General features: G+C 36.8%; 1 protein-coding gene across 9 annotated transcripts in view; it reads right to left on the reverse strand.

Moving 5' to 3' along the window:
- Positions 1-14,502, reverse strand: part of LOC126814316 (endothelin-converting enzyme homolog) — a 159,290-nt gene that overhangs the window by 2,826 nt on the left and 141,962 nt on the right. For all 9 annotated transcript variants that reach the window (XM_050539398.2, XM_050539400.2, XM_056099544.1 and 6 more), the window contains 16 exons: positions 12,607-12,893; positions 11,530-11,667; positions 10,785-10,901; positions 10,500-10,586; positions 9,805-9,941; positions 8,642-8,727; positions 8,047-8,165; positions 7,076-7,174; positions 6,576-6,653; positions 5,344-5,450; positions 4,800-4,910; positions 3,704-3,771; positions 2,875-2,999; positions 1,983-2,048; positions 1,054-1,149; positions 391-467 (listed from right to left, as the gene is read on the reverse strand). In XM_050539398.2, coding sequence (XP_050395355.1) covers positions 391-467; positions 1,054-1,149; positions 1,983-2,048; positions 2,875-2,999; positions 3,704-3,771; positions 4,800-4,910; positions 5,344-5,450; positions 6,576-6,653; positions 7,076-7,174; positions 8,047-8,165; positions 8,642-8,727; positions 9,805-9,941; positions 10,500-10,586; positions 10,785-10,901; positions 11,530-11,667; positions 12,607-12,893 — 1,798 coding nt within the window. The remainder of the gene's footprint in view (positions 1-390; positions 468-1,053; positions 1,150-1,982; positions 2,049-2,874; positions 3,000-3,703; positions 3,772-4,799; positions 4,911-5,343; positions 5,451-6,575; positions 6,654-7,075; positions 7,175-8,046; positions 8,166-8,641; positions 8,728-9,804; positions 9,942-10,499; positions 10,587-10,784; positions 10,902-11,529; positions 11,668-12,606; positions 12,894-14,502) is intronic.

Consider the following 14,502-nt stretch of genomic DNA (forward strand, 5'->3'; position numbering starts at 1 on the left):
TTAATGATAAAGCGATTTGAAAAATGAAACGAACGTAATTTCTAAATCTGCTGTAATAACCAAGAAGCTTAATTTCACTGCTATTCAAAATCGTCAACAATAATTTTTTTACGGCTGTAATAGTTGATAGATTTGTAGAGAATTGCACGTGCCATGGCTATTTATAGTATCATACTGTCAGAAAGTTGGCCTCGACACGGCGAATGTGCACGCTTCAGTGGTAGTCTCGAACTATCAGCGGTGGACTGTATTTCTGTAGGTGCGTGGGCCACCCTACCATTAGCATCTCCTGTAACAATGTCGTTTACTGACAAAATGGCCGGTAAGTACAAATTTAATCCTGTTGCCAAAACCTTTGTGATACGTCAGTCTACCAAATGGCTAATTTACCTGGCTAATCCTGGACTATGTTTGTCTGTTAATAAATGTTTTAATAATCCTAAGTTTGACCACTTAGAACAGTACATCTGAAACAAGAGAACAAAATGGTGTTTTAAAAGACTCGGTACAGTTTAACTGAATTAAGAGAACATGAAAATGAAATGAATGAATGATTGAATAAATGAAATAGGGTAAAATAGGTTAAATTTCTTTACCTACTGGCCTGTGAATGTGATTTGAAGGAAATTATGCCCGGGCAGCAGTTGCATTCTAACTGTATAGGGTTTTGTTTACGCACACGGCGTGCACACAGAGCATCAGGTTTTCGTCTAATCCGATTGACTAGACAACTTTCGTTACCTGCAGGTTCTCCGTCCCACCCCAACGACTAAACGCTGTTCCTTCTTAGGCTCTCCATCCCAACCCAACGACAAGACGCTGTTCCTTGCCAGGCCCTCCACGCCACCCCAACGACAAGACGTTGTTCCTTGCCAGGCTCTCTGTCCCACCCCAACGACTAGACGCTGTTCCTTGTTATGCTCTCCATCCAATCGGAACGACTTGACGCTGTTCCGTACCAGACCCTCCGTCCCACCCCAACGACTAGACGTTGACTAGACCCTGTTCCTTGCCATGCTCTCCACCGCATCCCATATTTATGTGAACTATTACCTGTGCATAGCTAATGAAGAAAACTTGATAATTCGTCAGATTTAATCCGGGTAAAGGTAATTCTGCGCCATTTTCTTCTACCCACATTTGATAAGCCTGATAACATAAAATAAAACAAACTGTTATTTATTCTGTGTTACCTTATCTCATTTACCATTAAAGTAATTGATCATCGCCATTTTGTCGCCTGCACTCGATGCAGAATGTTGACAAAATTTCAATGAACCATTTTTCGATTAAAATTCTTTTTAGAGATTCTACTTTCACGATATGGTAGTCTGCAATGACAACCAGGAACGAAATAAGAGGGGGTTATCGTCCTACATTCCTGCACCAACCGGGCTAATGAAGACGAGCTTATGCCATACAGTGTGATATGAGGGAAATTTTGCCAGGACAGCGGCACTATACTCTTATTTCGAATTCAAACTGCCAGAGATTATTTTACGTGCATTGCAATGTATACACAGGACCTCGGTTTTTCGTTCCATTCGAACGACTAGACACCATTCCGTGTTTGGCCCTCCGTCCCGCACCACTGACAACGGGAGACCAAGCTGGAAAATTCTGGGGAACTTTCTCGGGGGATCGTACCCCGTACCCCCTGATTAGCGAGTCTCAAATGACAAACAAGGTTCCTAATTAACAAGACACAGAAATGTGACATTGACTTATATTTCTATCCCATACTAACAATTCAACTGCCTCCCATTGTATCTATCATTCGGTCTTTCAGGTGTTCGCCCCTGCTAAAGACCTCTGGGCGCAAGCAAATAATTTATTATATGTAACATATTAGTACCGAAATGATCGGGTAAATTGGTCAATGTCGAGTGGGCTTTCAACAATTGTCCTTCCCATATATATAATAATTATAAATATCGTTTCGGCTGTCGTCATTTAAATATGCATCTAACGTAAAAACTTACAAAATTAGCTGCCCTTAGACCACCATTATCTGCAATATTTTCATCTAATGTAAAATTACCATTCACCTAAAAACAGAATAAAATATAACAATAATTAATAGAAAAGAAAAATAATTGTTATTGAAATGTTATTAAAGATACATTATGGGAGATTAGGTAAAAAGCTGACAGTTCTCACTATAACAATTAAAAACTAGATAATGTAAAGGGAATTTGCTGAAAATTTCAGTTAAATTGATCCACTCTGAATCGAGATTTTAGCGATTGATTTTTCGGCCTAGCCTCTATCATCATTACAAAAGTCGGTACGATAAAAGACATAGTCTCGATTATCCATTTCATGATTAAATCATGAATGAAAATTGGGCATCAAATGAGATCTTAATCCAGTAAATATCGCAGGCTAGTGTTGAGATCGAGAGTTGATTACGGTCTGGATAAGTTAATTAATGTCTAATTAATAATTTAGATAACATTTCAGGCCTAAAGAAAGACCTGCAATAGGCAGATAAAGCTCAGAGGTAGCTCATAACCACAGAAGTGGGTAAAGTTTGCAGTTAGTTTTTGAATTAATGGGAGCTGGTTGAAAGTTTCCGGTCTGTTAGTATTTGACAAGCCCGCAAAGCTATATTAAATATTGGCGCGACTGTGACTTTTTCTTTTAGACCTGGACTCAGGCTTCCTTTTCAATCATAAGATCTTTCATTGAGTCAAGACGTGGCGGCGTTTCCATACGTGACAAAGACTAGGATCGCCTGTCTAACCTCGTGGGTTTCCTCCTACGTGCATGCGATTTATTGAAATGAAATTGAACCATATGTTAGTCTCGAAATGACCCAGTTTGTGTCGAGACTCCCTCTCACTCGAAACAAAGTGACGACTGTCTACTTACTGTATAATCCTGTATTTTTATTTTACTGTACTGGTCTTTCATACATTCTGTCGTTATTGCAAACTTTTCAGCGGTGCTGGGATCCCACCAATCTACCAGCTTGCCTGTATTATCATGTTTACGACCTGTAAGGTTAAAGATTATTCCCAATCATAACATTGAAATGACATGCAGACAATAAAATGGTGGACATAAAATAAATTAATAGATATTACAACTTACTAAAACACACGAATCCCATGTACACTGAAATGATTGATTGATCAGAACTTTTATTGTCAGGGAAAGTTATAAATATTTGCCTATGCTTATTTCTTGTTTCATTGGTGGGTGGGTGGGTGGGTGTGTGTGTGTGTGTGTGTGTGTGTGTGGGGGGGGGGGTAATCCCTTGTAAGGTATTGTGAAAGTTGAATAACCAAAAAGAATATAAGTTCAATTCCGTTCAGTATCAGTATCTTCTGCAGGCGATATAAACAAGCCAACGCCACCTATAAGTGTTAGGTATTTTTTAAAACCCCATTGAAAAGATAAGTATAGCTAAATCTGTACCGTTGTCATTTTGTCAGACAGAACATAGTTGAATCAAAAAAAACCAGTCAAAAGTGGTTTAATACCGTTCAGTACTGGTATTCTCTGCAGACGATATAAACATACCAGTGCCACCTAGTGTGTTTTCTAATTTATTCAGCTACTACCCAAGTCCATAACCCACGAAACTATTAAATCATAGAATCAAACTTTGTAGTCAATTATATCTAGATGGATTTCCATTTGATTTTGATCTAAATTTAAATCCCACAAAAATTAAATGTTACAAATTTTTACCAACCTTGAATGTCAAATGCGTGGGCGATTTCATGTCCAATAACCGAACCCATAGCACCAAAATTCATCGCTCTGAAAATGATAAAAAAAAATATTAAGGCCTTATAAAGTGTCGTCAAGAGGACACTGAATCTGGTTTTTTTTGGTTGCTTTAATTAGAGACTCTTGAGAATTAGGTAAGTACACATTCTCCAGAAAATAAAGGTATTTTACATGTAGATGGATCCAAATCCTATATTGAAGCTATTACCTGAAAATATACCCTTAAAGTCTCTGATCGTCACCCACGGGATTGTTAGTTTATCCCTAACTACAATATTGTAAACGTATTTGAAAATTTAACTACATTCGGCATTTTTTCGATCAATTGCAAATGAAATGAAATGAAATGGGGTTTAACGTCCTATATTGTTCTGCTCCGACCGGGCTAATGAAGACGGGCGTATGCCATAATAATATAGTATGCTATGAGGGAAATTTTGTCCGGACACCAGCACTACGCCCTACACTTATATCGAAATCCAACTGCCAAGGGATCTTTTACGTTCACGCCAATGAGTACACGAGACATCGGGTTTTCGTCCGATTCAAGCGACTATACGTTGTGTCTCCCTTGCTAGGCCATTTGTCCTGCGCCACTGACAATGAGGAACCACGCCAGAAAATCCCGATGAACGTTCTCAGCCAACCCAGGGATCGAACACGGGACCTCCAGGTTAGCGAGCCAGCGTCTTACTCACTGAGCCACCGTTAATATAAACCCTCATCTGATCCGAGAACATTACTTTAAGCTTGAAATAACCCTCCCGTTTTTTTTTATATTTCGCCGGTAAGAAAATCCAATGTAGAAATATAAATTCAAGATTCTTTTATCTTGAATAGTTTCGTGAAGTATTAAGGAAAGGATGTGTTCTGTAAGTTTCTGCGCGATAAGAGAACATCATTTTTATGGGAAACAATCACTACAGGTTAATGTGTTTCTAAATTAGTAAATGCCGTGACTTAAAGATTGTGTTTCGTGCACGCATGACGGAAATGATGTTTTTGTAATGAAATATGTTTAAATAAACACAAATAATGTAGTTAATTAATATACTTACAGTGGGCCTCCGGGTATGTAAAATGGTAAATGAAACATGGCGATAGGAAATATGATATCATTTTTAATCGGAGAATAAAAGGCGTTTACTGTGACTGGTGGTCGTATCCAACTGAAAAATAATAACAACAGGTTACATTACTTATGCTTTTTCTAAACACCCCGCAGCAAAGTTCAAAAGTACGATAAAATGGCGTCCATGGCAAGAATCCGACAGATATTCTGAGATATGTTTCCAATGTATGGATATGTCCGAGGTACAAGATTTCATCATTAGTCCTATCAAGCATACGGAAAATTACGCCCGCCCGCTCTCTCCCCCCGCTCTCTCCCCCATCATATTTTTTAGTGGATGCGAAGATAAATTTTATTTATTTTGAAATAAATATATTATGTCAATTTTGTTTATTTTGAAATAAATATATTATGTCAATTTTGTTTATTTTTAAATAAATATATGTCTATTTTTATCCCGACCACGTCCGACGGTCCGAGGCCCAGTCCGTCCCTGAATATACCACAGTTCAGAAAGTAAGAGAGTATACCTGTGTTTACGGTCGGGTTTTTCAGTTAATAATCTATTGTTTGTGGTAAGTTGAAACTTTCTCCAGTGTAAAATATTTTTAAACCAGTCATCTGGTACAACAACAAACTGAAACACAATAAATATATAATACATTGAACTACGTGGACATTAATAGTTTTTGTGTAAATCTATAGTTCAGGGGATATTCCTATTATATGTAAATGTATAGTTCAATAGGTATACCTATTTTGTCCAAATCTAAAGTTCAATAGGTATTTCTTTCTATTTTGCTTTCTTAAGTAATGCCTCATCTCATAATGATAATAATAATAGTGTACATTTGTAGAGAGCCAAATCCATCCAAAAGCATGCTCAACAAAGCCCAGCGAGACAATAATTATATACAAGGTGAACAGAAAGTTTAATTCTCATAGCATTCCCAAAATAAGCGAGTCTTCAGCTGTGATTTGAAAGTAGTCAAAGTTTCACTGATTCGGATTATCAGAGGTAAATCAGGAGCAGCTACACTAAACGACAGTGTTCTGGTTATGAGATCTCATAGTTCTAACAAAACGGAGCATTGCTTCTTTAAGGTTTTTCCAGTGAGGTGTTTTGTGTCGTGGCACCGTTCACTTGATTGGGCATCCCAAAATAAATTTTCTCAAAATAGTGTACGATTGGCAGGTGTCCCGTACCGGTACGCCAACATGGAAGGAAGACGTCACATCTGTATTTTTAAGTAATATATCACAAAGTAGGGTTCAGGGTGGCTAAGTGGGTAAGACGCTGGCTCACTAGCCTGCAGGTAGGGTGTTCGATCCCTGCATTGGCCGAAAAAGTTCATCCAAATTTTCCGGCGTGGTTCCCCCTTGTCAGTGATGCAAGACGGGGGGGGGGGGCTGACAAGGACAGCTGTCTAGTCGTTCGGATGGGACGAAAAACCGAGGTCCTGTGTACACATTGGCGTGCACGTAAAAGATCCCTTGACAGTTGGAATTCGATATAAGAGTAGGCCGTAGTACCGTTGTCCGGGCAAAATTTCCCTCATAGCACACTGTATGGCGTATGCCCGTCTTCATTAGCCCAGTTCGGAGCAGAACAGTTAGTCGTTAAACCCCATTTCATTTCATTTCATTTTATTTCATTTACTTATCACCAAGTGATTATAAATTTAAAGATTTCTCAATATGGCCTGGTGCGTACGCAAAATTTGTTTCGTTTATATAAAAAATGAACAGAGAGAAAACCTACCTCTTTATAATACGAGTCTAAGAATGTAGAATTTAATATAAAAGATGGATAACTAATTTTTTCTATGATGTCATCAATCTGAAAAATAATGGAAACGATGCAATATTACGGAAGAAAACGAAGTGTGCTCACATCTTACAGTTAACATATGTCTATCCAATCATCTTAATTGAAAGAAGACACGTGTTTTTTTTCTAATTATCCTTTCCTGCCAATCAATAAAAATGCATGAAAATGTCACATGACATGTAGTTTTAACAAATCAAGTCACCCAAGAACAAAAAATATCCCGCCTGAAGTTAATCAACTGAAACATTTATCATTTCTAAATCTAATAAAGGACTTCGGCTTTTAAAATCAATTTTATTGATTTTCCTTTTTTTTCCGCAACACGATTTTCACCGCAGACTATGGTCGATAAAAAAATCCATTGAAATTTAATCTTTTAAGGAACTTTTAGACAAACAATTTAACTCTTAAAGGAATATAACCCGCCTAACCTTTTGAGCCGCTTTCTGTTTTGTAACGTCATCCATCCAAAATTTTCTAAGTAAATAATCTTTGAAGGCATCTTTGACATATGATATTAATCTCTCGATCTGGAAATAGACAGAAACATTTAATAAATGATGAATTTGACACAAAAAAAGTATAAAAACCACGCGGTTGCTGTGCAAGATACGCCCACGTTTTGCCAGAGATAGATGAAGAACTGGCAAAATCGGTAGGCCTCGTGCTCTCATTGTCCCAATGCTTCACATCGAAACCGTAGCCCCCATTGCGTTTTCGGCAATTAGAACGGAATGTAACAGACGGACAGGTGCGACGACATAATACGTCGACATGAAAAAGTATGTGATAAATTTGAACAATGTAAATACAGATTTTCGTTGTTGTTAAATTCTCACTTGCGGCCATGAAACTAAAAATAAGGAATTGATATAACATGGGCTATATTAAAAGACAATCGATTTTAGTGAGCATGATAATATTGTTTCTAAAGGTTTCTGTTGGGGCTATGCAAGAAAGGTCATGGTCTTTTCCATTCTGGTTTCCACGTGTCAGTAGTGTGGAACCTGGCATGGAAACGCTTCTCCAGGGCAAATTTCCCTCACACTACACTGCGAGGCGTATGCCTGTCCTGTTTTTCACCAGTCTGGGGCCTGTTTCATCAAATTTTTAACTAAGATAAAATCCAAATTTTAGTAATTTGATTGGATAATATTAGACTGATTTTAGTGCTTAGCCAATCAAAATTGAAGTATCTATATACTAAAATTTGGATTTTATCTTTAGTTAAGATTTCAAGAAAGAGGGCCCTAGTTACGACAAGACAAGTAATAAACGTTTATCACACATATAAAATAATGAATTAATATACACCTATCAGTATATCAGAAAGAAGACGTAAAAATAGTTGACATTTTAATCAGGACATATTTTTTGATGTAAAAATAAAAGTTATGAATACCTTGTCTACATTGTCGGCTTGTGTTGTACCATGTACATAAATAGCACCTGTAGCAAATCCTAAAGCTTGGTTAGTATAGAAGGCACATCTCTCCCACGGTACAACCATACTATCTTCTTCTATTAAACAAACAAAACATAATAATATATACTTTTTATAACTAGTTAAAGATGCTAAATCTGTCTACTACATGTCCTTATTTTGACTTCAAATGTTATATAATTTAGACTTTTATTGTCATTACAAGTCGATCATCAAATCTCTACTCCATCGGATGGCCGAGATTTAATCGAGACTTAGCCTCGACTGTCAAGTATCGTTGCTTCGATAATAAACAAATCGTGCCAAAACTTCAAACACTGATAACTTAGCTCAAAATAAAATAATTTGAATGAAACTGGGAACAAGTCGCGGGCACAGAGTGGGGTGGGGTGGATGCCTGAATGGTTAGCGCGTGTGCGTTGAATCATAAGATCTGTCATTGAGTCAACTGGCGTGGTTTCGATTCCCCGATTGTCATGACAAGGATTAGGGTCACCTGTCCAACCTCGAGGGTTTTCTCCGGGTCCTCCGGTTTCCATCCCGTATTACTTACCAGATTCTTCAAAATCAAAGACTCTAGGATCAAAATATGGTTTAATAGATCGGATTAATGACAGCACCATATAATCTCTTAATATTCTGAAAAGATAATGTTTCATTGTTTAATTGACACGACGCTTTAATGTGATCAATAGATATTGTTAATGTTTACCCCTGTTACTAGCAACATACAGAGTCTAATCGCCGATCACGCTGTCTTGTTCGTTTATCGCCGGTATCAGCCGTTCAAACTTGTTTTAATTTAATGGAGTTTATGAAAAAAGAGAAGCAACTTCTCAATCACGACTTTTATGGGAGCAACGATGGTTCGGTAAGCTCACTAATCAGAAGACCCCTGGTTCGATCAAAGCATTGGCCGAAAAAGTTTTTGTGTCGAGGTATCTAGTCGCTCAGATGGGACGAACAGCATATACCATTGGCAGCACGTTAAAGATTCCATGGCACTTGGAAATAAAAATATGAGTAGGCCGTAGCGCCACAGTCCAAACAAATTTCCCCCATGGCACACACTGCATGGCGTTTGCATGTGCTCACAAAAGTAGGAAGTTATTTGGATGGGACTCTTTTAATCCGATTTAGCTTGCTGGATATTGTTCAAAGAATACTTTCTGGGTATAAAGGTAGTAAATAGAACATACTGTTTTGTAGAAGTATCAATAAAAAGAAGTTACTGATTAATGTTTTGTACTGTTTTGTAGTAGTATTAGTAAATAGAACTTACTGTATTGTAGTATAGTATTAGTAAATAGAACTTGCTGTTTTGTAGTAGTGTTAGATGTAGTAAATAGAACTTATTCTTTTGTAGTGGTATTAGATGTAGTAAATGGAACTTATTGTTTTGTAGTAGTATTAGATGTAGTAAATAGAACTTATTGTTTTGTAGTAGTATTAGATGTAGTTAATGGAACTTACTGTTTGTAGTAGTATTAGATGTAGTAAATAGAACTTACTGTTTTGTATTAGTATTAGTAAATAAAGCTTACTGTATTGCAGTAGCTGTATAGGTGTAGTAAATGGAACTTACTTTTTGTAAATGCAACTGACTGTTTTGTAGTAGTATTAAATGTAGTAAATATAACTTGCTATTTTGTTGAAGTATTAGTAAATAGAGCTTACTGTATTGTTGTAGTATTAGATGTAGTAAAAAGAACTTACTGTTTTGTATTATTTGTAGACATATAATCTTGTGTTAAATGTGATAATCGTGTAAGATATAGAGGATGAAGTACGACAACTTCATCATAACCAGTCACACGAAAACCTAAACTATTTATATACTGTATCCAGTCTACCTGAAATATATAAATACGATAATAATACAACAATAATATTAAATTCTCCCTACCTGTCCATTATAAAAGTCGCGGAGCAACTGTGGCTTAGTGAGTATGGAGTTGGAAAATAGAGATTTTTTATTATGTATTCAAGGGGGCGCCTTCTGCTTCCTGTCTAATTGCAATATAATTAAATGCAAGCGGATATCACTTCCCTTGTCTACATTTATATTAATGTAGCACATAGCCGATCATGACTCAAACTAGTATTATACAACGTTTGGGAAATATTCCCTTCATTTTGAGTGAGGTCTGTATCACTACAGGCCGTGGACTGTACAGCACAGCGGGCGCTAACGGCTAGCACCCGGATCTATTCACTTGGTCTGATTTGTGATTTCTGTATATTGTGTCTTGTCCGTAGCTTTGTCTTGAGTAATAGATTGTGTGTAGTGCAGTCCCCCTGCACTTACTATTAAATATCCCCTAACAGTTGAAATCGAAGTAAGAGCAAACCATAGAACCGTTTTACGAAAAAATATAATTTATTCTCAAATTACAGTAGCATATACTTACGATAGGATACTCTGTTTCCATACTCTCAATGGTTTTTAAATTATATAACGAGTTTGGATCATGAGAATGTGGCATGTTAGGACTTATCTGGAAAAAAATAATTGTCCACGAATTAACTATAATATGTGAGGTAAGGAACAAGCATTTAAAGAAAGACAACACGCAGTAAATCTTTCTGTCATCGTTATCCCATTTGATGGTCGCTGTATGAAAGACATACCATAAATCTATAAAATTCTAAATCTGAAATATTTCTGAGAATAAGCTTTAAACATCATTACTTACCGAAGCTATAGCCTCTTCCAATTTTAGTAAATTCTGAGCTTTTGTTGCAGCTTCATCTTTGGTTAAACCAAAGAACATTAACAGGTGAGTTGTTTCGTCCAGAAATACTCTTTTCACCTGCCAAAACGTAAAATTGTAATACCAGTTCGTCACACAATGAAAAACGAGTATCATATTATTGGTAAACAAAATACACTGATTTGAATCTACCAAGGGAAGTAACTACAGTCAGATACTAAAAAGAGGCCATAACGATGTCATCGTACAGCAGTGTAGATTGTCGAATCATAAAACACAGCGCCGATTTAAATATTACAATCTATCTGTTTGATGGGTTTGACGAATCTACAGGCTACTATTACAAAGGGAAGTAACTACAGTTAGACACTAAAAAGAGGCCAGCAGTGTAGAGTGTCGAATCATCAAACAAACATAGCGCTGATTTGTATATTACAATCTATCTGTTTGATTGACTTGAATAATCTACAGGCTACTACGATCAAGGGAAGTAACTACAAGCAGACAATTTTTTAACTACAATTAAAACAATGCGATCCCGATGTCATCATACACCAGTGTAGAGTGTCGAATCATCTACATATGTACAGATAAGTTATTGCATATCATTTTACAATTTTTGTTTTGACAATCTCCTCTACTTTATATGCATCATAAAATTTAACTTGGTGTATCATATGATATATTATTGACATTTTGAATAATGTGAGTTATCCTATATTCTTACCTCAGCTATATCTTTATTAACAGTAACTTTTACAGGTGTAGGTGTTGTGCTAACTGTAGTGTTGGTAGATATAGGTGTGGTACCGGTCCGTGGTACAGGAAATAAATCCGACGGTAAATTAGTCTCTCCTAAATCAATCTAAATAAAATATACAAGAAATTTTTATATATCTTCAAGAAAATAGATTCTTAAAGATCATCAATAAAGAGTTATGCCAAAAAACCCAGATTTAATGAAATGTTTTAATTTTGTTGTTTTTTTTGTTGAAATCTAAAGTTATTGTTTGTGAAGTTAAATCAAATCCATTCAATTTAGTTCATCGAGTGAAATAGATTTACTGGTGCTCGAAAGAATAATGGTACTACATTTTAGCTAATGACGAAAAAACATATTCTTAAACAATGACTAAATTGGTTGTGTGTGATTTCTGAAATCATGGCATATTATCCATAATATTCATTAGGTTTTTTAACTGCAACGTTTTAATGCGGGTAATCTAATCATTATGAATCGTCACCATTGCTTGATAACGGTGAGATTACGCTCATTGTAACGTTGCAGTTAATAAAGCTAGTTATGTAATCCACAACGCCGTCTGTTATCATATATTTCTTTCACTAAATGCCCTTTAAAGATAAATTATTGGAGATAAGATAAAGAGCTGGCATTTCTCACTATAATAGTTAAAAACTAGATAATGTAAAGGTAATTTGCTGAAAATTTCGGTCAAATTGATCCACTATGAACCGAGAATTAAGCAATTGAAATTTCGGCCTAACCTCGATCATCATTACTAATGTCTGTACGATAAAAAACAAAGTCTCGATCATCCATTTCATGATTAAATTATGAATGGAAGTCGAGCAGCAAATGGGATGTTATCCACTAAATATCGGAGGCTAGCGATGGTATGGAGAGTTGATTATGGTCTGGATAAGTTAATTAATGTCTAATTAATAAATTAGCTAACATTTCCGGCCTAAAGAAAGACCTGCAATTGACAGATTTAGCTCTTGCATAATGTATGCTTAAACATATAATATCCCAGAAACATAAGATAATGGATAATGTATATACCTTTAAAATGTGTTTTTGAGACGGTGCATACTCATCAATCTCAATCTTAATTTCAAATAATGGCCAAGCTCCTAATTTGTGAATACTCTCCAGGGCTACGTTGAATAACCACGTGTCATTGGTTGTTTCTTCTCCCGGAGATCCTGGTACGGACCAACCACCGACGTTCTTTATCAAATCTCTGAATTTACGAAGAGTCGGGTCCACATCTTGATTGGTGGTCATCATACAACTTTCATAAAAAGATTTGACGTTTTTCTCTGCTGCAGTTTTAAGTTCGTGTTTTTCTGTAAAGAAATACCTAGTTGTTATTAACGGAAGATCGGGAGATGGCTACTGTCACTAGAGTGTGCACAAGATTCTTCAAATCGTATAATAACTTTTGTTGCAAGATAGTTCAGCAATGGAATTTATTGAAATATTTGATAGGCTTTATCGTTTTACTAATCTGAACAATAATAACTCTGGGATATATTATTATAAATCTCCAAAATTATTCGACCAATTTGAAACATAATCCAATTTAACTGAGGTGTAACCTTACAACAAATTATACAAATAGCTGTCTTAATGGTGAGGGTATTTTTTAGATAAAAAGAATAATACATTATGTAAACCAGGAAAGGAAAACAAGAAAAAGATTTTATATGATACGCTGACTTTCTATGCATATGTTTATTTTCCGAATTATAGAGCGGGCGGCGTTCCTACATAACCATCTACTGCCCCTAACAGAGAGAATGAGAGAGAGAGAAATGGGGTTTAACGTCCACTCGACACAAACTAGGTCATTTCGGGACTAACATATGGTTCAATTTTATTTCCATAATTCGCTTCCGCGTAGGGGTCTTTAGCAGTGGGAGGAAACCGGAGAACCCGGAGAAAACCCACGAGGTTGGATAGGCGACCCTACTCCTTGTCACGTACAACCGGGGATTCGAAACCACACCAGTTGACTCAATGACAGACTTAATGATACAGCGCGCACGTGCTAACCACTAAGCCATCCACCCCCTGCCCCTAACAACTAAAAGAAATTGAAATGAAATGGGGTTTAACGTCCTACTGTTTTGCTCCGAACTGGGCTAATGAAGACGGGCATACGCCATACAGTGTGCTATGAGGGAAATTTTGCCCCGGACAGCGGCACTACGGCCTACTCTTATATCGAATTCCAACTGTCAAGGGATCTTTTACGTGCACGCCAATGTGTACACGGGAACATGGTTTTTCGTCTCATCCGAATGACTAGACAGCTGTCCTTGTCAGGCCCTCCGTCCTACATCACTGACAAGGGGAAACCACGCCGGAAAATCTGGATGAACTTTCTGATTCTCGGCCAATGCACTGATCGAACACCCGACCTCCAGGCTAGCAAGCCAGCGCCTTACCTACTTAGCCACCGTGATCCCCCCAACTAAAAGAGCTTTACATGCATGATCAATTCTTATGGAGACCAAAACGACAAGACACACAGGCATTGATTAGTTTTGCTTCAAGAAATCCAATATTAAAGGAGCTAACTCGCTAATATTTGGGACCTAGAAATTGACACAAATGGGTTGCAACGCATATAATAATGTAATATGAATGTATATAAACTGATTTACATTCAATGGTTTCGGTTTTTACTGTAATTTCTAAACAGTTATGTTCGGCTAAATACGCCAGAAGTCTCAAACGAATGGCAATCTCTAGCGTCTGGTTTTGCCAGTCTACATCGATAGTATTTTTCGCTTGTGCTCTACAGATAAGAATATGGCTTCACCGTTTGACATGACTTGTGGAATATGTCTAGCCTCGTTCTTCAAGTCCCTTGTTAAAAATGGCACCGAAACGCATTATGGTACACTATTCGTGTTCCACTGCTAAAATGTTTATTTTGTCTTAAATATT

Source organism: Patella vulgata, chromosome 3 (genome assembly GCF_932274485.2).
Source record: "Patella vulgata chromosome 3, xgPatVulg1.2, whole genome shotgun sequence".
NCBI lineage: Eukaryota > Metazoa > Mollusca > Gastropoda > Patellidae > Patella > Patella vulgata.